Source organism: Amblyomma maculatum, chromosome 1 (assembly GCF_055883805.1).
Source record: "Amblyomma maculatum isolate TAMU_Amacu chromosome 1, ASM5588380v1, whole genome shotgun sequence".
In the NCBI taxonomy this organism is placed as follows: Eukaryota; Metazoa; Arthropoda; class Arachnida; order Ixodida; family Ixodidae; genus Amblyomma; species Amblyomma maculatum.
The window spans coordinates 210,788,305-210,812,235 of record NC_139344.1 but is presented as its reverse complement, the minus strand read 5'-3'; the positions used below and the strand labels follow the sequence as shown (position 1 = coordinate 210,812,235).

At 45.9% G+C, this 23,931-nt stretch overlaps 1 protein-coding gene across 1 annotated transcript in view; it reads left to right on the top strand.

Moving 5' to 3' along the window:
* The first annotated feature begins 7,453 nt into the window (after window positions 1–7,453).
* LOC146205504 (uncharacterized) overlaps window positions 7,454–23,931 on the top strand; it is a 139,957-nt gene continuing 123,479 nt past the window's right edge. Inside the window, exon 1 of the mRNA XM_084590216.1 lies at window positions 7,454–7,724. Within this exon, the coding sequence (XP_084446342.1) occupies window positions 7,547–7,724 (178 nt within the window). The 5' untranslated portion in view covers window positions 7,454–7,546. The remainder of the gene's footprint in view (window positions 7,725–23,931) is intronic.

Below are 23,931 nucleotides of genomic sequence, written 5' to 3'. Positions count from 1 at the left end.
CTCTTGAGAAAATATGATGTAAATAATTATACAATTTGCTCCCAAGTGTATAGGCAAGACAAGCCTATTGTGTTTCAAGTGCGATGCCGATGGAGCGTCGCATACGTTGTCATCCACGTTCATGATATCGATGTTTGCATTCTTATGAAACCATGCTATTGGTGAGGTCCTAAAGATTTCTTATGTTTTAAAAAGAAAAGGCTCGCATGTACAGAAGGGATAGCATAGAGTTCAATACACGAAAAACAATGCGGAGAATTACTTTGTGCACTGTCAGGCACAATTAATAGCCCCTCTTCGTGATTCGACATTTCCATACAGTCTCACTTGAATGCGAAATGTCCATATTTGTTTCATATTGGCTGTAGTTTACTGGTAACACTCCACTCTATAGCATTATCGTATTCATCTTTGAAGTTAGTAGACGCATGCACAAATACACCTTTATTGTTTTGTTTTTTTGGTTCGCCGGTTTTTCCCTTCCGCGTTTTCATGCGAGAATAGCGAGCTTTATAATAGGGGCCCTATCGGTTAGGTGAATAACGGGGCGTGAGAGCGCATGCCCAGAATCAAAGCCCAACTCCTCTCCCCGCATCATTCAGCGCGTGCACATTGTCGCCCCACAATTAATTACCCTATCCCCTTATTCAAAAACTCGTTAATATATTTCTCCTCCAGTTGGAGCTGCTGGCTGTTAATTCCCAATACAAAGCACAGAGGACTACGTAATAAGTGTGACGTACATCGCAGAACCGAGTTAATTCAGGCAACCTAACTGTTCCCATATTTTTCGGTTGACTTTATGAGTTTCACGTGCCACTGCAGCGATGCGTATACACTGCGTATAGTGAAATCTATATAGTCCGGCCCCTCCTTCAACATTCCCTGAAATCCCGAAATCCCAGTGCACGCGTTCGATTTTCGCTTCGCAGCCATAAAAAGCAGCCGCTATAGTAAACGTATCCAACCCACAACCTTGCTCGGTATCTGAAACGGTTCAGCCTCTGCGAAGGGTTCGCACAAATTTCTTGCTGCTCGCCGGCCTATCTGCTTTTGGCAGCGCCAAGCAGTACCTATACGTGAGTACGATTATAAGCGAGAGCCTGCAAATGGGAGACATGTCCTCATTTTTTTTCTGCTGATTAATTAAACAAACAACCCATATAGCAATGCGCGACTTTGAGCCATGATCACCGAGAAGACTCAGCGTTGTCATAGCAGCTGCATGGAGTATACGGTCGAAGTTATAGCTAGCAATTTTCGTCGCACTTTCGCGTGCCTCGTTTTTTGGAAGCCGCAGTGAGAATTGAGCTGGTCCAAAAATAATTCATGAAAATGTAACTTGCATTTTTCGTTTAGCCTTTTGTTGCTTCGCTTCCATGCACCATGCAACGCTCGCCCGATGTCGCAGGTATGTATTGGGAAGGAGAAGAGATGAGGAGAGAGTATCTTAAAGAAGAAGGATATAAAAAATGAGGGAATAATTGATAATTATGCGCACGCTTGAAGCATAAAAGATTTTTTCCTGTTTTGTTTTTCCAAACTCAGCTATGGGGCAGCAAAGGAAGTAAAGAAGATAACCCTCCCGAACAAACAACGTTCTCACGGAACGACGACTGCATGGCACACACGCGCACGCACGCACGCACGCACGCACGCACGCACGCACACACACACACACACACACACACACACACACACACACACACACACACACACACACACACACACACACACACACACACACACACACACACACACACACACACACACACACACACACACACACACACACACATTTTATTTTTAGCAGGTAGCACTGTGCTATTGTGTTCCTGACCAACTTTGAGTCCTTCGTCGCGCGCACAGGTGAGGTTGGGTATAGTTCAAAATCCCAGAAAATTAGCTATAAGATGACGCTAGTGCTCTGATGTGGTCTCAGCTCCGTCTCCGGTATACGTTAATGCGCTGCGACCTAAGCGATTCGAAGTTTAAAAAAATAGTCGCTGTTTTCAAGAACGTGCGCAGGCGAATGAGCACATTGCAATGGGTATACTTTATCTATCGACTCTTGGTACGCATTTGACCAATAGGACATTGTGCAAAGCATACCGCATACTGTATGGCGTTGTCGGAGATCACGTGCTGTGTAAACTGTAGTGGCGGAGTCTGTGCTAACCGTCCGCGACAGAGGAAATCCAGCGACTTCGAAGCGTTCCCTAATTTCATATTTAATGTGTACATGTATACGATAAGCAGCTGGTGATCACATGCACATGTCCCCTTGAAAATCTTGGAGATTTACGAATTACTTTCGCTGTCTGCTTATGCCTACATTTTTTTTTTTTTTCATACTATTCGGAATATTGGACGTTCTCGACGCTGTGCTCGGCACACGTTATCTGCTAAAGAGGTCATGTTAAGGCAAAGGCCTTTCTTGGCTCACGCTGAAAATCTCGCCTGCGCGAGATCTGTTCGCGAAATTCCGCGAGATGCGTTTTCCTCGCCTAGCGTTCATGCCGTCTCCATGGCAACGTAGGGGGCGCGACGACTAGCGTCGTCATATATACCGCAAATCCCACACTTGCACGAACACTGCAACGAACGCGCGCCAAGGAAAGGAAATTTTCACTGTGCTGCGCGAACCCTATACTCGCTAGAAAAAGCAAGGTGCGGCTGTAGCAGCGAACCTCAGGCTTTCGCATTTCACCGCTAACACGCAGCACCCACTGCAGATTCTGCCGTGCAGGGGCGTAGCCAGGGGGAGGGCTTATGGGGCGTCAGCCCCCCCACGAAATTTTTTCGTACTGTCATATACCGCAGTCCAAAACAACCACCAGAGCCGGAAATCAATCTTGACTTTGTCTCCAGTATGTCTTTTTCACGCTCAAAAGGGGATTTTGGCGGTAATAAAAAAAGCGAAAGATGCATTTAGTTTTCTGAAATCGTTCATCAGACCATGCAAAGGAGACAAGCTATACTATCAGACAAGCTGACAAAGCACGCAGATATGGAATGCGTGGAGAAATGACACCACATGCGCAGCCTCCGCAGGCCAAACTCGATCTTCTGACGCCGCGGCGTCTTCTCTCTTTCGGGCGTCTTTTTTGCACTGAATCTTGGTGTTTTTAGCCGCTATGTATGTTGCGGTGGAAAGTCTGTCGAAGTGGTCTTCTGAGAGTCCTCGTCTTTTCGTAACACTTCAGTTTGTTAGATTGCAGATGCTGTATTATAATCAAAGTTATAAGCACACTGGAGAGAGTACAGGCAACAATCTCATCTGCGGATCCGTATTCGAACCAATGTTAATTTTATGGCTGGAAAACTGGCTGTGATGAATTTTCAGTTCTGCATTTGCTAAATTAAACAAATTATTTTCGTCTGAAACAATACATGCGCAGGATACTCAATGGAACGAAAGCCCGGGCGGTACTATTCTTCCGTGCATGCAATCTTTGTACCCCGGCAGGCAGAATGTATGGCGCAGTTGATAGGTGACAGGTTGGTGATAGGTGTCTCGATACGGAGGAGGCTGAGCAGCAACGTCAGCCCCCCTCGAAAAAAATTTCTGGCTACGCCACTGCTGCCGTGCTCTGGGAATTTTTTTGGTTCAGTAGGACAACATCCGACAGCCGCCCCACCATCATCGCTATGAGCGCAATGTGCAGTGGTGAACATACGCATATAAAAGAAGATAAGCAGGAATTAATTTTTCCCGCTCATTGCCTATTTGCTGTTGACACCATGCACATGAAGAAAAACCGACATTCGGCGCATGATGAGTCAGGGACATGACTCCGTGTGCATTTGGATGCACATAACGGGTTTAGAGGCCCTTACGTGAAAACAAACATTTTCAATCCTGCCAAAGAAATCAGTGAACAATATAGCCTTTGCCTACACGCGTACAAAGACCAGACATATGTTCGGACGCCGTGTTTCATTTTGCCGTTGCATGTATCCGCTAATTTTGTTAAGTTAGCACACAGTGTTTAAAATGTCCTATAACAATCAACAGACGCACTTAGCGAATGAAAGATAATTATTACATGATGAACGGGAGAGGAAATTCCGCGTCAGTGGCGACGTGTACCAAGATTGATCGTACTTGCAATCAAATCATTGTATAGATTATATAGACATTCGACTTTTCGGTTTAAGCCGGAAAAAAAATTAACGATAAAACTACGCCGCATTCAGTTTTCAAAATTCGGTTTTAACCGGAAGAGGCCCGTACTCCATGGACATGCAGGGCATAGCTGTTGAATACCACCTATACGCCTCCAAGGTCTAAAGTTGATAAAGCGGAAGCCACGCTCGTAATGCGAGGATGACATTGTTGCCCAAGAATCGCAGTTGTGCATTTTGAAGCATTGTTTCAGTATAGTTTACACGCAGACTGGGAAGCACCAGTCTTTCGCCACCTGCTATAGCACTGTTTGATTACAACCATTATCCGCTTATAGTACAGTTGGTTTTATCAACTGTACGGAGGTGAATGTCAAGAAACTGTACATGGGCATCATGCACGATAAGTAGCCTCGTCCACTTCTAGCTGGAACACGCTCACCGCCTTCAAAGCGCTATTGCGTTCGACCGGGCCACAGAATAAAGCTAAGTGGCAGGCCATGTGAAGCAGCACATCCGGGTTCCTGTGGGTTTACATCGATTTCCATCGAGATGTGACTGTTTTGTACGTAATGTTGATTTGAAAGCAGTGTCTGTGTTATAGCTAGAAGTGGACGACCCTGTACATGTTGGGGCTACCACGAGAATTGAGCGGCAGTTCCATCGCTGTCAGCACAAGATCATGTGATGAGCTGATCTGTCATTCAACCCAGCGCGACCTATAACATGTCAGCCTACAGTTCTTAGAAGTAAACTTACACTTGCGTTTTTGTCTGGCGGCTGTCTCATTACCTTCCGTTACTGATTTGAAGAATGAATTTATTCTTCAACCCAACAGCAAGTATCTCTCCTTAATTGGTGTTGAATAAGATGTTCATGCTGACAAAAAGGCCGAGAAACACCCCATAAGGGATTTTTTTACCACACCAGATGACCACATTAAAACACCGCCAAAAGTCAGTACTTCATTTTTAAAAAAGTCAGTATATTAAAAAAAAAAAAAAAAAAAAAAAAACGTCAACTTGCGTTCTAAAATAAATAGCGAGAAGAGTCTTTCGAAGTTTCTCAGAAAATTAACACCGTAAAATACGACCTCAAAGTACAGAGTATACTGTACCACACGGTATTGTGTCTTATGGTGGCGGCATGGCTCCGGTATGGTAGAAACAATGTTGCCGTCTGACATGACTGCTTCAAAGGACTATGCATACCCACCTAAGCAGAGGCCGGCGGAAAGGAGGAGTGGAGTTGAGAATGACAGAATAAGGCCGAAAAGAGGTCAGACAGTTGATGGAACGACAATTTATAGACTAAATAAAATAAATATACTCATGTATGTTCAGAGCTGCACGTACCAAACGTTTGGTATCTCTGTCCGGCCATGAGCTATATTTCATGAAAACATTTCGTTTGTGTATATGTCTACTCTGCTATCAAAAGTGTCTACGCACATTTCGCTGTCTTCTGACGCGGACCATACCGAAAGAAATCTGTGAGCGTCCTCGCACCATGCTGTGAAGAGTGATGAACATGTTGTATAGCATGTGCTAAAAAAAAAAAAAAAATAAAAAATGCACGAAGCTGTCGTTTTAGTACATGCGCTATCTTCTCGCTGAAGAGAGTCTGACAGGGGAATACAAGACACTATACTCATCTCATATATGTTGAACAACAGCAAAAAAAAAAAAAAAAAAAAAAAGAAAAACAGGGGAGGGGGAAATGATGTTAAGGGGAATGCTTGGACTAAAAACAATTTGTTCGAGACAAAAATGTGTATTTACAACGCAAGCGGTGATGGCGTGGTAGCCGATCACCCAAGTCAGTGGCACTGCGCACAAAAGCTTATATGAGTAGCCACTGTAAGAATGTCCACGCTGCATTTTATCGTTCGGGGTTCTGGACTGAATGCGAAAATTAAACTGCTAAAAGGAGATCTGTTAAATGCTTAGCCTCAATAGTCAAACCCTTAGCACTCTCATGATGGATGTCTATACACGTACAGCCAGATTGTCTGTTTTCGAGAAAAATAGAGGGGGGGAGGGATTCTAGCAAATTTTGTATCGGAAATGGGAAGTGGGGATCGGGTCTTCACTGTTAACGCTCAGCGAAATACTTTTGTGGGGCGACAGAGGTGGAAATCTGAGGAGGAACACGACGGCATATACTACAACACGTATGTGGCTCGCTGTTTGGCAGGGCAGAGCTGGGGTGAAACACTTCTGCACCATTTCTGTGGCATTGTAAAAGGTAAACCCAAAGATGCCGGCAATTTTCGTTTGGCTACCGTCATTGGGCCGTTCTTGTCTCTCGAATAAAAGGGCAGCATCTTCGTTCTTTAGCGCGGAATGACTTGCAATTGCTAAAATGCATCATGAAGTGCTCCTCGCTAGCCCTGTTGCGCAGAGAATATATAGGTCACATGAGTAGAAGAGCAGTTCTTTCAATTACATTAAATGACTGCAACGTAGAGCAACGCCATGCTCTCACGCTTTTTCTGGGGACAAGAGTAGGTAAATTTTGAAAATCGCTTTTTGATAGATGTTCTGTAGAAGCAAATCGGCACTGTTATGAAACGTGCGCTGTTGCTATTCTTCATTGCAAAGGCCCTCTCATTACCTAGCATCTGCAAGCTCGTTGCATAACAAGGACACTGTCTGAATCTAATCCGGTATGATCAAAGGGAAATTTGGAATTGGCCTTTCGCGGTAAGAAACAGAGGCCTCCTTTGACCCTGCAAGGACAACGTTGATCATATGACAGCGGACTCGGAAGAACGCGGGCCGTGAGGAGGGCGAGGGAAGGTACAGGCCTGCACACACCAATGCTCGAGCTTGTGCGTATCCCCCGTCTTTCTGCGTCCTCAGCTGAACGTGGCTTTCTCGTGCAAACTTGTTCCATGGCGAAAATTTCAGCTGTTCTGATTTTATGCTTTTTCCGCCGGCATTCTCGGGCATAACGAGTGGCATTGTGAGCGGCCCGTGTGGCAAATAAGGGAGGAGCGGCAGCATGCCTGCCGAGTCAGAGTCGACGTTGACAAGGATGGTTTAGCGCCTTCGACGGGCCCGCAAAATGAGCCGCGCGGCGGCTGCGGCGACGCTCGCTCCTCCCCCCGGGCCGGCCCCCGTCGGGCGGTGGCCGCTGCACCCCGGCGCTTTGCGCGCGGCCGTCCAGGTGTCGCTGGCTACCGCCGGCGTGCCGCCATTGGGCCGCGCGTACCCGCCTCCCCGCGGGGCGTGCCGTGCGGCGGGCCGGCAGCTGGCGGCGGCGGCGGCGCCCTCGACCGGCTGTCGGCAGCAGAGCCCGTTTCTGTAGCGGCCAGCGCGAACGCACCGGCGGCACGCTCTAATTAATTGCGGCGACCGGCCAGCGGGCCCGACACGCGTGTGGGCCTGACGGCGGCGGACCCGAGTTGAGCCCGATGCTGTTGTCTGTTGAGCGCGACGTGGTGATGATGCAAGAGGAGGCCGTCAAACCTCCGCCATCGACGGCCAGCAGCGGACTGCGCGCCACCGACTTCTCGATCGCGGCGATCATGGCGCGAGAGTCGCCCGGCCAGCCGGCCAGCGCCTCGTGGCCCTCGGCAGCAGCCAGCTCCGGTGAGTGGTCGCGTGTCTTCGCCGTCTCTGCGCGACGGCCGCTTTCACGGGTTCGCCGCGCCCGGCGGACCTTTGAAAACGGCCGCCACCGTGTTCGCCGCTGGCTGCCGCGCTCGCATGCCGTCCCGGCGGCTCCGTGTCGAGGTTCGGCCGAGCGCGCGCGCTGCGTATACGTGGTTGCACGCAGCCCGCACTGTTCGCAGCCCCGCGCGAAGCAGGTGTCGCACACAGCCGTGTGAACACTTGCACCGGCGCTGACACGCCGGGCGGCGCTCACACGTAGGCCCCGTGCTGTGGATACCTGTGGAAGGGCACTCGCTCTGTGTGACATGTGTCGTACGATGCTCGCGCTGTGTTTCGCGCAATGAACCTGTAGACGCAGTGTTCAGAGAATGAGGGCTCGAGGTTAAATCGCGTTCACCGCTTACAGCGCCTTGAGTGGTGGTTCGCTTTGTCCATGACGGTTGCATGACTGATGAGCTACGCTTCAAGAGGCTTCTGTGACTGCCTTCGATGTTTAGCAGTACTCAAAATGAAAGTGCTTGACGACTTGGGCCGGTTCAGCATTGTTTGTGCGAGGTCAAAGGGAAACAGTTAATGACGTGTCAAGCTGTTGGGCTCCAGGCTCCAGTGCATGGCTACAACATCCGACGTCAGTGTTGACAGCGGTGTAAAATTGATGCTGCGTTATGATATATGCTTGGTCCTCCACCCCGAGGGCGGACGTGCCGTCATCCGGCAGGCAAAAGGCCATCCAAGGCCGCCTTCCTGGCTCTGCTGCGTGCACCAGGCAGGCGGTGTGGGTGGTCGTGCCCAACACGCACGTGGCCACAGGATGTGCAGGACAGCCGTACGCTCGGCAGCGCCACCTTTTCTGCCGGGGTGGCCCCCTTCGCGCCTCCAGAGAGCGTCCCATCTTCACCGCCGTCGTTAGAGAGACGCGAATGAGCTATCAGCTCTACTTTTAACGATGCATAGTTCCACAGCCTTTCTTCGAGTGGGCCGCGTAGGGTTTTCTTTTTGAAGGCAGCCCATTTATGGTGATAGAAAGCTAGAAACGTAGAATTAAGAATCGTCGAACCTTACATATGTTTTATTCAGCAGTTTATTCAATCCATGTTTGCCTCGATGCAGTTTGTGAAATGCTGTTCAGTGCTCGTTAGCTTAAGTGAACTGCTCACAGCTACACCATGTCGTTAGGATCAAACTAACCAGCTTTATAATTGCTTAATGTTTGTACCGCAACAGGTGATGAGATGAAGCGCATGAAGGAACCGTATACTCCTATGCCAGCCGTCGTCGTGCGAACTGGTAGCTAAGTGTATACCGTTGGCATTGTGTATATGCAAAACGCTATAATTCCGCAGCGATGTTTATCACTTCCTTAATGGGCGTTAGCATCGATCCTTAGGCTTGTGCTGTACCCTCCTCTTCCAGATGTGTTTTGAATTCACACACCATGCATGGTGGACTTGCCACTCTTGCAGATTGTTTGCCCTTTTCAATGGACATGATTGCAAGTCTGCTTCTACGAGATTCAATCAGGGTCAAGAACTTAGAGCTTTGTCGATTGCGATTGGGCATTGACAGATTGTAATTTGTTAGGTTAACGTGCATCATGATAAACAGAAATCTGATATTCTTTTTTACTCTGCCTTGAAGCCGGCTGGCAGTTTGTCACCGTGGTGGTGGGCATTTTCGGGACGCTGTTTTGACAACAAACGATCGTTGGCATTCCATGTGTGATGATTTCGCATGCTCGCGCGATCCGTTTGTTTGGGGCTTTTTCTTTAGAAGAAAGCTGGTTGGCCTGTATACGTTATACTTGCTCGCATATACCACCATTTACACTCCGCATAAATGTAAAGTTCGATGTCCCTCGTGGCTTCCAAGTGACATGCGGTGATCCTTACTTTTTTCTGAGGGTAGTCTCTGGTGCATGAAGCACATGTTTCTAACTGTGCAGACTTAGATGTTTGGATGATGTTTGCCGTACTCATATCAATCTGCCAGGCAACAGTAACGAAAAGCGTTAAATGTGCAGGAGGTTATCAGCAAACTCAGGCTTTCTATGGATTGATCCCGCTCTTTTTATAGTGCTGCAGAATCTTTCGGCAGGCCGCTGCCTTTGCTTCTGTGTTTCCATCGCATGAGGCCCGCTTCCGGAATGTTAATCGTTGCAGGTACAATTGAACAACCGTTCTGCAACATTTTCAGTGAGACGCATCTTCGCTTTCTACCAAACACTTGCTGTACAGAGCTGCAGCTCACACATGCCAAGGTTAACCTAGTTGAAGTGATCTAATGTGCGAATATGGTCGCTCAATTATATGCGGGTGAGTTCATCCAGCAATAAAGTCGCACTGACCAAACGTTTGCGGCTACCGGGGACATGCAACGTACTTTGGGCGGTTATATTAATTCGATGCTGCTAATTTATAAGCATTTATGAAGGGGGCAGCAGCTGTGCACGGCAGGATCAAGGAGACGAAAATATAATTTGAGCATTGTCCTTGCTGCAAGCCGTGCGAAAAGTTTTATGTAATCGTGCTTGTGCAGACTGAAATATTTAGTGAAAAAGACAATACGATGAATATGGTGTATAATGACATCGTTACAAGCTGCAGTTTTTCTGTAGTCATACTCTGGAATGAGTGGAGACCAGTATTGGTACGTGTATACGGTACAGACGATCGGTTGCATTTATGCATCTATAGTTATATTTTTGCGAAACTTGCAAGGAGTCCGTCTATATGCTTGCTGACTGCATTGCGCCCGTGGAGGGGGAGCATGTAGTGCGGGCTTACTTTAGACCCGATTCATTTCTTAAGTGATGCATATTCTCTAGTTGGCTGCACCTGATTAGTAACTCTACGTTATGCGCGCGGACACTATAACGGCCGCGAAAATGAAGAGTATATACTGTATACGTTCACCGCGACTAACACATGTACACGGAGTCGTTTTGCACTGTACGTTCCGGGCGCAATAGTCGTCACATGTAACTTAAAGCTGCAGGAAAAGTTATTGGAGTCGCTTATAATAGGTATATAGGCTTGCTTTCTACAGTTTTCATAGCCATCGTATACTCTTCAAGGGGGTCAACTCGCCTGGAAGTCATGAATTGCACTCTGCATGCTCTATTACAGCCCTGCTGTGCAGGAAGGCGTAATTTTGTGTATTTACAAGTGTACGGGTGCCTAGAAAAGTTAACGAAATATCAAAATCATGAAAAACTTGGCTTTCTAGGTTACTTAAAGGCGTGTCCAGGCACTTATGATAGCATTGTGGATGTTGCGAAGGAAACACAGAACGCACATTTGAATTCGTGACATGCTACACGTACTCGGATCAGAGTGCAATCCTGTAAACAGTTCTCCTTTTGCATCAAGCTTGCAACACCCGGTTTCACTGATGTGTCGAACGGCTGTCCTGCAATCACACGACACGCTGCTAACGATATACAAGGGGTATATTATCCACACCTCGCAGTGAAGAATGGTGCTGGAACACGAACTTGTTCCCTGGAAGGAATTCAGTTGCCGTAAACGTAAGCGTTGTTATTTAGGTTGCATTGCCAGATGTGGGGGTACATGAACCGCGTGTGCGAGTAAGTTCATGGATCGAGTTTGGCGACAACTTCAGGTTCAAACCTTCTTTCAACATCGTCACAAGTATATACCGATGTGTCGCCTCAGAACAGTAGAGACAGCAGAGAGATTCTCCAAAGCCAACGTGGGCGCAGTGTTTATCAAGCATTACAGCGTATGCAGAGAGGAAGTATACAACCACAACATCTGTGGGTTCAGGTTTTGGATATTTAACTTCTTAATATGTTCCATTTAGGTACCACGTTGCATTCGCTAAAATGGAGATGCTTGTAATTAGAGGCGAAGCCCGTTACTTTCGCTAAAGAAGAAAAAGCGAAGTCCGCTCCAAGTTGGACGAGCTAAGTGAATTTGGCCCCCAGCCGCAAGGGCTCGAAACAGCGGCTGCTCGGAATGACGACCGCGGACAGCGCGTCCGATAAAGAAGCTAGATAAAGCGAGGGCAGCGTTGGTGTGCTGCAAAAGGGAGATAAAACACTCTGCTCATTGGTGGCGGGGAACGCGTCAGCGCTGACGTTAGTGTCGAGGGGCGGGGAAGAGCTCCTCCGCGCGCCGGCTGTAACGATTATGCATTGCACAGCCCGACTCCAGTAGGGTGCTGGCTGCCTCTCCCCGCCTCTATTTCTTTTATTTTACATCAAAGACTGCGTGTTCGCTTACAATAGACCCCCGTCATGTGTGTTCGACATAACGAAGGTGTTAAAATTTGTCAGATGAGCTCATGTTTTCATGTATACGTATGCACGGGCCACCAGAGTTGAAGATTACGAGTTAGGTATCATTGCATGCCAACCAGCTCTCCTCTCTAACAACAACAACAAAAAAGAAAGTGTGGTTTATAAATATAAAGATACTATATACAGTAAATTAGCAGCGCCAAACTTATATCAAGGAGAGCGACCTGTAAACTTTCAGCAGATAACACAATATGTTGCGCACTTTGGGCCCATATTCGAGCGCGATGTCGCCTCCCCTTGATTACTCGAAGGTGCGAAGGGCATTGTGCAGCGCGTCATCAATCATAAAGACATCCGCTTTTCTACGGGATCACACTGCAGGCGCGGGCAGATTGCAGCTTGAAATATCGGGCACTGCATACACGAAAGCTGCTAGCGCGAAGGAAGTGGGACTCGAAATCAAGCGCGAAACGCTGTTTTAAATCATCATCGCATGAAACACGGAGCAAGTGTCGAAAAAAAAAAGAAAAAAAAAGACTGATTGAGAGTTGCTTTTGCCTGTGCGCAAAGCCTCTTTCACCAGAGTAAGTAAAAGCAACGTGTATACAGCGAAAGGCTCCTGAACGCTACATGCACGCATATCCGCTACTTACACGTACTCTTAATTACGCCACGTATAAGGTCCAACTCGCATTCGGTTGAGATACTGGACTAAAACGTACACTCGAATGCATTCATGACTCATTAATTTAAAGAACATTTAACATCCGTGCAGCACTACGCACACTACTGTTTTACACGTTTTTGGTCCGTAACTTCTGAGACCTAAAGGAAAAACTGTTCGATAGCTGACGCTGATTGTCGAAACACTGCCTCTCTTTTAAAGCTATATGCTCAAGAAGTGATCAAGTCGTTGTGGGAATACAGCATCTCCTGTCCGCAGTTACGCTGGCTTAGGTTTGCGCCATTCTCTTTTCTTCGGAACAGCTACCGCGCGAAACGTTAGCCTTTTGTTCGCCTAGCTGTTGGTGGAAGCAAGGAGTTTGGGTCTGAGTTGAAACACATATGTAACAAAATTGACCATGCAGAAGCCGTTTGCGTGCAAACAAAAATATATGGTATATACTTCATCCTCGCTCGGGGGTTTGTGTATACAGCAACATCAAGGGAGCCTCGCATCGTGAGTGCATATGAAAGAATTTAGCTTAATCGCCTCCATATCACGAAACGTGTAGGCTGCCCATAACCACTTCGCAACAACGCGCCCTTTTTGCCCGGCCACCGCTGCGAACGCATTGTTCTCAAAACGAGTTCCTCGGTGCTTCTGGAAACTGGAGTCTACCTTCTAGCCAGAATAGGCCAATAGAGATCAAGAGAGCTGAATTCACACTGCATGTAATTCTCGCGGTGCTACCCCAAGTGCAGCCGTTTTCGAGATGTGCTAGCTGCGTTTAGCACACCGCAATGTATAACCTATCAACATGGCTTCCGGATCGAGTGCTACGGGAAAGCTTGTATCGAAAGTGGCCATTGTTCGCAGTTTTGGCTCTGAGGATGAAGGATCCGTGACCATCAGTACGAAAGACCCCTGCGTTCTAATCAGAAACATGTACAGCGGCGGCTATAACTTTCAGCCATCGCATTTACAGGATAGCAGCAGAAATCGGTACTCACACAGGATTTCGCCGGAAATTTCACATTGGCAAATGTGACAATGGGCATCCTCGCAGAAGGTTTATGATAAAGCAGGTCAACGAATGCGCCGGCGCGGAAATAGTGCATGTTTAGAGGCTTTAGCGACACGGGTATACCGTGCACTTCACTCCAGCCGTGTTGATTTTCTTTTTTAGCAACGTGTTTTAGGGAGACAAATTAGTGTGAGAAGCTTGTTAACAGATCTTACTGATGACAGCGGGACGCTTTAAGCCGGTGGAACAAAGGAATGTTCTAACCGAAAAATTTCGTAATTAGAGCCAAAGATCCCTATCTAATTTCATTTTCACTGCGGTAATTTGAAAACCTTGTCAATTAGGAGAAAGGGACGCGGTCTCGTTTCTTTCCGTTTTTTGAAATTCTGTGAAAATTCCTTTTTAACCAAAATTTGACCTTCCTCTGCATAGTATCGGGAGATAATCCTCCGAATAGACAGTAAATGTGGAATACTATAACTAAGGCTAGCGGCGAGTCATATATGGTTGAAACACTTTCCAACTGTCGTCATGACGGGTGCCTATCGCCCTTCAAACGTGTCGCCTGGATGTCGTCGGAGCATCATCAACACTTGTCATTGTAGGCAAGAGTCATTCTTGCAGGGTATGAAGCCTTGCATGCATAAGTCTCTTTTGACTGTCCTCGCCGTGCGATTGGGCACGAAAGCAGAAAATGCGCTTTTTGTTTATGGCATACAAGACCTTTGACGGAAATGCTGCATGCGCCACTTTTTTTTTTTTTTCGTCAAATAGGAAGACATATAGTTCCCTGCTATTTTTTCCTTCTTTTTATGTCACATGGTATAAAACACAAAATGGCACACAACATCATACACACATCATGTGCTCGCTGTGCATGCACTAAATGGCTAAATGTTATGCGAAGGAGCGGACCTTGCTAGAAGATTCTCGGCAAAACATGTATCTCGTAATCACACGCATCATACATCAATTTTCCTTACCGAGTACGTAAAAGGTAGCAGCTCATACAGCGGCGCCGACTTCTAGGCGCATTCGTTGTGTTTCTCTTGTCCGCATCGAAATTCTGCGCCGTATACCGCGTACTTTATATATAAGTGACCGTGCACCAGCTGGGGCCAGTTCAGAAACTCGCGAAGCGAGATAATTGTTTCCTCACATCTGCTCATGCCAGGAGAAAGTTGGCAAATTTACTCTCTTCTTTTTCGGACACATCTTCCGCCATGGTTGCGAAAACAACGCTGAGTGCTGTCAATGATATTCGAATGTTACATCGTGTTGAATGTATCAAGGTGTTCAGTTCGGTTATGGGGAATGTTAGTTGTGTTTGGTATTTCTTCTTTTTTTTTTTTTTTTTTTTCGCGCCAGCACAAGTTTTTTCTTCACTGTCAGAAAATTATAATTGGACTAAAAAAAAACTCGCAAGAAAGGTCCGCCAATAGAATTGGGAGTTAATGCCACGATATTACAAGTGCGCATTATCGCACTGTATGACAAGAACCCTCAAATATCTGTTGAGCCTAGTCTTATAGTCGAAAGGCTTGTCTAAGCCGATCTTATCGAGTTTCTAATGAAGCGTCTTGAATTGGTCAACGAAGGGGAGCCAATTGGCTAACGGCGAAAGGATGCAACTCTTATTTATGTTCATGAAGTCAACAAGAGTTTCAGATAACAGATTGTGCTTGTGGTGTAATTTCATTTGTCTGTATGGTGCCTATAGGGTTACAGCCTTTGGCGCAGGCTCCGACATTTTACGGCACACAGCGGCATTCTGCCCTCCATGTCCCAAAGCCAAACTAAGAGAATCGAAACATCGAGGAGAGCTGCGTAAGGGAATGCTTTCCTGAATTTATGGAATCCCCACGTCTATGCTTTTGGGCTATGCCTCGCATTGCCGAGCTGTCTGTTTCTGAGGCTTTACAGTTATATTCTAAGGCGGTGCGCATTATTGCTCCAGTAGCAGTGTATACAATTGGAATAATTCTGCTTTTGCATTGCATGCAGACTACCTATATAGTACAGGCTGCTAGGCGCGCGCCCGTAATGAAGATGCAATTTGATTTTGGCATTTTACGTTTGTTTGAGGTGCAGAAAATGTTTTTTCTTTTTATTCTGTATATGTCGTATAGAGCCACTCATTACCGCTTTGTCTCTTTTGAATATAACGGTTAAAAATGGGCTAGCGGCTGTTCCAAAGTACAGCGCCGTATGAAGTCTATTGCGTTATCAGTAAGGAATACGAGTTCGGTGGTGCAATATAAACCATCGAGTGTCATAATTTATACGCGGTGGTGGAAGTTCATGCAAGCTACCAAGGATGTAATGACGACTCGGAGTAACGAAGCATTCTTACTGGCATGATAGTGCGGCGATTTGCACTTGTCTCAGTTTATGTAAGCAGCTCTTTATTTTTGCTGTGAAGAGCTCTTCACTCTGTGTGTGTGTGGGGGAGGGGGGGGGGGGGGGAGTATTTGCTTGTAAACCCACTGAATAGTGCTTTGAAGATTTCCTCGCTTTAGGCGTTGAAAGGAAAGCCTCCATGCAGCGATGAAAATGCCTGTATGCAGCGATGACATTTTTTGAGAAAAATGCTCAAGGGTCTTCTCGCTAATTGCTGTAACATCGGTAGCGGCGACGGGCTGTCGGCAACAAAACGCGCGCGGGCACGTTACAGGCTGAACTCGACACGTCCGGATGTTTTCCACCACGTTTTGCTTTTCACCTAGAGATCATTCTCAAATCATGCCGCTATACCGTGCGCTCAGTTCTCCCAGCGTCCGTTGTATATGTTCGCATGTTGTTTGTCTTGCGGTGACATATATGCCGACATTTAAAACTCTACTCGGCGCACAGGATATCGAGGCAGTTGTAAGTTCGTTCACAATCGAGGTTAGCTTCGTCCTTCGTGACTGCAGGGGTGGCACGGCAGACACACCTCCTTGTAAGCCTCGGGCATGAACCGCTTGAATAGCTTCCCTCCATGTCTCCCCGACCGCCCCGTCGCTCGAAGCTCAAGTTTCGTACATGTCTTGGAACCGAAGGAAAGCGGAACACACTTCGTATATAACAGGCGATCGCAGCGTCCTTGTGTATGAATGCACCATTTAGACATTTTCGTTCGTGTCTTTCTTGCTTCAGTGTACATAGTAGCGGTCTCACAGCAGGGGCGCAGTTATTGCATGGTCACGCTTCCGCAGGGTGCAGTTATAGAGGAGCAGTGCGGTCACACCTAAACCATGCATTTCCTAGACGTTTACGTAAAAAAAAAAAAAAAAAAAAAAAATAGGGCCGTGTTTTTCTGCGTAAAAGTTCTTGCTCGGATGATGGACCGCCCTCAGACCCCTCCCCCTTAAAAAAGAAATAAATGTGCCGTTTTACCATATTTTGCCATTTATTCTTTTTGACTGTGTTATTAGTGGAATGTCTGTTGAAAGTAAGCGGCATATAGTTTCCAATGGCTGACGATAACCTATTGATCTATTGACCTGTTCTCTCCCTATTCTCCGTTACATCCAATTGTGAAGGGAGGCTGTCATACTGTGGAGGCTTCGAAGCAAGCATTGGCTAAAGCTGGGATACTCGCCATGCAGATAGTCCGAACTCGCAGAAGCTTTCGTGGAATGTATTTGCAGCATAATTTGTGAGAGCTCACGAGCGAGTGGAAAAATAACAAGGATTTTTTATGTCAAGCCTGGTTCTTTTCAGCTTCGAGTTTTTCGTTCACGACGACTCGAAGTGTGTTTTCCGTCCCCTGCATATACCGCTGTATAAACGTCGCCTATAACTGATCTTGTTGACTGTGAAGATACCAAGGATGCAAAAGATTGTCTCAAGCTGGGATATACTTGAGAAGCGCACTCTATGAAAACGCGTATGAAGCATTCAATACTTCGCTTTTATAAGGCGTGCACAACGTTTGACATGAAAAAAAAAAAAAAAAACGTTTAGCTCACAAATAGACGAGGACGGAGGAAGAACAGTAGGCATTTCATTTGTCCTCATCTGTGTGGGCGCTAAACTTTTCTCGTGCCACGTACCGGCAAGACCTAACTTCCACATTATAGTCAACTACCTTTGAGTACTGCCTTAGTATCAATTTTTAAGGGCGGTATATTAAAGAACTAAATTTTAAGACAAATGGACATACACTCTATAAAAGCCCCGCCGGGGTGGCGCAGTGGTTACGGCACTCGACTACTGTGCCGAAGGATGCGGGATCGAATCCCGGCCTCGGCGGCCGCTTTTCGATGGAGGCGAAAAGCAAGGCGCCCGTGTGCTGCGCGATGTCAGTGCACGTTAAAGAACCTCAGGTGGTCGAAATTTCCGGAGTCCTCCACTACGGCTTCCCTCATAGCCTGAGTCGCTTTGGGACGTTAAACCCTACAAACCAAACCAAACATATAGTGTCTATAGGAAGAGGTGAGTTCGCACGTGTATAGTTATACACACTGGAGGTCATATATACACACTGGTGTTTTACCGACAGATAAATGGCCGAGACATAAGGGTGTGGCTTCAACGTTGTCGAATCTCCATGCATTGCGTCTGCCAAGATTGAACGCAATTATCAGCTAAGTTCACCGTTTTACTGACGGGAGGCATTATTCGACAGCAACAGTAACGTATACATCGCCAGCCCTGGCAACAGTAACTACTCTCATTGTTTCACATAAATTTTTTTTTTCTTTGCAATCTGCGCCACGGGCACAGATTTAATGTCAATAAGATTTGAGTTCTCGATGATGTTCGCGCAGTTCCACACACAGAACTTTACTGCCATTAATATTGCTATTCGCAACTTAACACGTTCACCGCAACTAAATCGACCTATATAAAGGCATATTAATAGTCTCGTCCTTATTTCTCGCGTAGAACAGCATATTCTGCTTTTTAAAAACAAACCCCTTGCAAATAGTTTATTCACAATTTGCGTTCAGCTGACGCACCTCTCTGTACATTTTTGCTCGCAGACGCGGCATTTTCACCGGCATCTGGGATATAACGTACGCGCTTGACTTGTGCGCTGGCACTCGAGTTTATGCGACTTCTTCGACTTGTCACATGTCCAAAATTCTCAGGCGTCTTTTAATTTGGAGGCGATTGTCACATATTGCAAGATACCTTTATGCAGGTGTTGATGGGAATGATGTAAGCTTTCCACGCATAGCTAACATTTGGTTTTAAAGTTGTCGCTGCGCTCGCACAGAGTATAGGTAAGAATGAAGCCAGTGGCATGAGATGTTGACAACAAATAGCAGGAAATAACAATAGTGACGAGGGAGGGTCGGCTGTTATTTTGATTGTTATGGCGCATTTATACAATATATAAAAATAATAATTTCAAAAGCTTTATCCCCAAATGTATCCAAAATTTGTGAATATCTCCAATGAATGCTTCATTTTTCGCTAGACTATTTTAACATTACATTCGGACAAGTGTGGCAAGGTTTTGCGCTCGTGAGAACTGTTTTTATGATGGTGCAAAATTTATGACTGTCTTGGAGACACTGTCGTCATCGTGACGCATACGTATATAACGGCATTAAGTATGGACATGTAGCCGCACCTTCGAAAATAATGCCATTAGCACACATATATAATACTAAACATTCACTGTCAGCTCTTGTGCGGATGGGATTTTGCGTGTGGGATTTTACCTGTTTTTCCAAGACATCACTCTCACGGACGTTGTACAGCTGGGCAAAACACAACTAAACATCAATACATAGACAGCATGCATAGTACACAAGTTGATAGGAAAAAAGAATGCTAATATAAACGAGGATAATCGCGCTAAATGCAAATAATAAGTTAAAACAGTAGCGAACAATTAACAATACATAGGAAGGGAACATGTGTAATTTTCAATAAGCAACGAGAGAGAGAGATAGGAAGCGATAAATTTTTATTTAGAGCAGGCTAGAAATATCTGGCTTAGGTTGGCAGCCTCCTATGTTCAGGAAGCCGTGAATCGGAGCCATCTCCCGATTCCGGTCGACCAGGCTGTATACGGCCATGATCGTCCTTGATATGGCTTGACAGCTGGGTTTCCCACTAAGTTCTGTTAGGTCTCTGCTGGGTGTACGGTACCATGCGGTCGGTCCCTTGCATCCGTATACACCATGATGTTGTAGGGTGTTTGACGACGGGTATACATCCATATAGAATGTGCCTTCATGGCTGTAGGGTGTGTGAGGTCCTGTGTAGTAGGGTGCCGTGGACGTTACTGTTGGTTTCGATTTTTGGAGGGCGACCGCTTCTCGTCCGGTTAGTTCCGGGCAAAAAATAGGCAAGGACAGCACGCTAGAACGACTTAAACGCAGGCAGAAGAACTTGAATGTCAAAAACAACTGTCCACCTACCATCATAACCATGTATTAATAGTACTGGGTCTAGAAAGTGAACACTGAAGATATCGGGGATCCTCACGAGACAAAGATACGAAGAAGTGTAGCAGCCCCAGCATTCAGTAATTCAGTTCAAGTAACATCCATTACTTCTTCGAGGAGTGATTTCAGCAGCGTGAGCGCTCACTTTTGCACAGCACATTTGGGCCACGGACATATAGATTTTGCATAGGCAGCACTGCCTCCGTCAGAGGCGTCATTTTAAAGCGAACGCAAATGTAGTAGTGCTCTTCTGAAAGCACAGTTAGGCCGCCCGCCTGGTTCTCGACAAAACAGGCAAATACAGAGCTGTGACGATTCTGCTTGAATTGTCTCCCTCCAGGGAAACAACTGCAAGGTTTGCATTCCGTGACGGGTTCCACGAGTAAGCTTTAACAAAACAAAATAAGTATAGACAGCGCAAAAATGTCGTGCCTTTCAGGGAGTCAGGCATGCAGTGAAGTAATACACAACCTTTTGGAGAATCGGTTATACAAAGTTTAATTCTGATCCACAACGATTTGAGACAGTCATGTCCTTTCAGCCGGTAATTACATAACCTCTGGCATGTAGTATTTTTTTTTTTTTTTAACTCAGCTATACTCCCGTAGCTATGCTGAAACGTCAGAAGACGGGACAATTCTTTTTGCTTGCATATGCATCTCACTGGGAAGCCACGCGGACAGGGTGCTTTGCGCACAAAGGGCTTCCAGTCGAACGTCATGGTGGCGAAGGGCGGGGTTATCGATCCCACTGGGCGGAGAGACCGGCTCCTTTCAGTACCCGTGATTACGGGGAAGGCTATTCGGGAGTCTATATCATTTGCGCCGATTTGTAATTCACTTTAGCAGAGCTATGTAACCTCATTGCCTCCATGTACCGTCGTTCAGGCTACACTTGCCTCCATTCAGTGCTGTATGCAGGTTGTTATTTAGTCACGTGTGCGCCTTCTTGCATCGCACCTAAACCTCCGAGCACACCCAATAACTGTTTCAAAGCTAAAATGCAGCATGCGCGACGTGATTATGCCCATGGTCACCTTACGACATTCCATTTTACTCTCTTAATATAGTTACGCGTGTGTGAATTAGTTTGAATCGAATAGCTATAAGCACAACATTCTGCTCCACGATATCTGAGGCATTGTGAGACACCCTCAAATAATAATAATAATAATGATAATAATAATAATAATAATAATAATAATAATAATAATAATAATAATAATAATAATAATAATAATAATAATAATAATAATAATAATAATAATAATAATAATAATAATAATAATAATATTTGTTGCGTCAGTTATCTCTTTTGTGGTTTAATGGGACTATCCTGGGGAAAGCCGTGAGACACTGGAGCAGTCAATTAAGCCCCCATACCATTTGCCGGTGCACGATCTTGTGTTCTACGCATGCGGGACGGTGTAAGTGTATCAACTTCCGGTTCTCGCCACCAGGCTCGTCTGCAATTGTGGCTCGAAACTACCACCGTCTAAAACGTAGAATAGAGCAAAGGAAGCGGCGGATTTTATTATGCTCTTATTCATTCGCTCGGATAGTCTCGTATTTTTGTGCATGCGCAGAACGAAAGATGGCGCGCCGGTGAACCTCTGGCATGAAGCCCTGTGCAGAGAAGTCACTCTGCCATCGTAACTATGGGACGTCATGCATAAGGCTGCGAACATGATTCGAACCAACGCAGAAGCACGCAGCTGGCCGCAACATTAAGCAACTATAACCCATCGCCGCAGTCTTAAATCGTGCGTATTAAACAGCCCCTTTCTAGCGCTTTGCGTCACCTTCTGTACTTGCGGAAGTTAGTCCCAAAGCAAGACCACGCATTCATCTTACACGTGCAAGTCAAAATTTGAACCTATCATAGCCGCATCTGTTTTTGCAGCTGCGCCGCAGGAGATAACGTCGCTTCGGACTGCTCGATGTCGTTGGTTTGGAGAAGAGCATGGTTAGAGAGTAAAGCCTGCAGTGCTCCCGGCGCAGACCCGAAGCCTTCCACCACTCCGCATATTTCGGCGGCAAATGCCATTCAGCTCACGCTGTTTGGTGCCCTAAGACGATGAGCTTATAAGTTACCTTGTATTAGACAATTCGAACTCTACGGCTTTTGCGTTCATGTCTGGCCAGACAGGAGCAGCTTAGACGCTTGGTTCGAGAGAAACTGATACGTCCGTTCTCGTCGATGCGGCATGCTCTCGTCAACGCTTTACTGCGGTATTGTTCTAAGCGTTTCTGCCCGCACGTCATGCCGCGATCGAGGTGTTGCGATATATGCGGCGGGAGCACGTCACTGAGGAGATGTACTGCCTGCAATATAGTATACAGACGATCAAAAAGGATTCCATGAAAGACATATACCCGCTTTTCGCACAGTCGTAGCGCGCGTCTATAGACACGTATGCGGTGTTTTTGAGAAAAGAAGTCCTTTGCTATGGGCTGCGGTTCGCGCCACCCTGCAAGATGACCGTCGTGGCTAAACTAGGTTAATATAATGGCGATGGGACTGCGTGCTCGCATGTCTAGTCACTGGGCATTTTTCTTTGTAAAACCGACCATGCGTTTAATTTCCTGGTATACGGTACGTGTAATACTGTGTTTATTAATGTAGCTCAGAAGGATAGCCTTGGTCAGGAGGGCGGCAGCGGATCGCTGGGCGTACTTCGTCTCACCAACGGTGCATATCGGTGGCTGGAGCGATGACGATTAGCACGGTACGTATATGCAACATTTTGGAGAAAGAGCTGATAAAGCTCACCGGGATCTTTCGTAGAATTTAAATTTGTTAATCTGGCGACTATAGTGCTCTTTACTGTCATAGCAAGAACACCGAATGCACGTTTCCCCTTTATACGTATATACATGCACTCTTTACTGGGCGATAATAACGATCTCCAATTGTTTTCCACGAGTCTTCGTGGTATTTCTGACGCAGTGTAAGCCCAAAGATATTTCCTGCGCGTGGACGCAGCGAAAAATGCAGTGCGCCATTATGAGGAACATAACTCGAAACTCTCAAAGTGAACATTATACAGAGGACAATAAGGATTTTATGTTTCGCTCAGCTTTCATGCGCGAATCTATCGCATTCATGTGCTGAAATGGGCACACCTAGAGACAAGCTTCGCCGTGACATAGTAAAAATACGCTCGTGTATGGATATGTTAATTTTATCACTTTTGCTGGCGAAATTTAATTCATTGTGCCACATGATTGCGATTACTGCTACCTAGTGATGCTTCCAGAATATGTATACTCCTCATTTTCCTGTACTGCTCTAATCATTATGCTATATATATGCGCATCTACGATGCGTGCAGTGTCCGATGTTGATGAAGCTAAGTTGTGCAACTTTATAACGCTTGACACAAACTTATTTTTCGGCTGAAACAGACATCCTATAACGTGTTAACCTGAGTTCAGCCATCTGAGGAGTGCAGTATTTTGAAACAAGTCTGAGGATTCTAAAACGATTACTAGCTGAGACATGCATAGACGAGGGCTGTCTTATGTAGTTCGAACGCCATCTTCTTATGACAAATTGGCTGCAGTATGCTAAGAACTGTCTCGAATTCGTTTATTATTATTATTATTATTATTATTATTATTATTATTATTATTATTATTATTATTATTATTATTATTATTATTATTATTATTATTATTATTATTATTATTATTATTATTATTATTATTATTGTTGTTGTTGTTGCTGTTGTTGTTGTTGTTGTTGATGTTGTTGTTTCCGTGAGAGATAAAGGAGTTCAATACCTGAGTCTCGTGCAGAAAACAGGGCTGCATTTGCCAATAAGGCGCTATATAATAATGCCG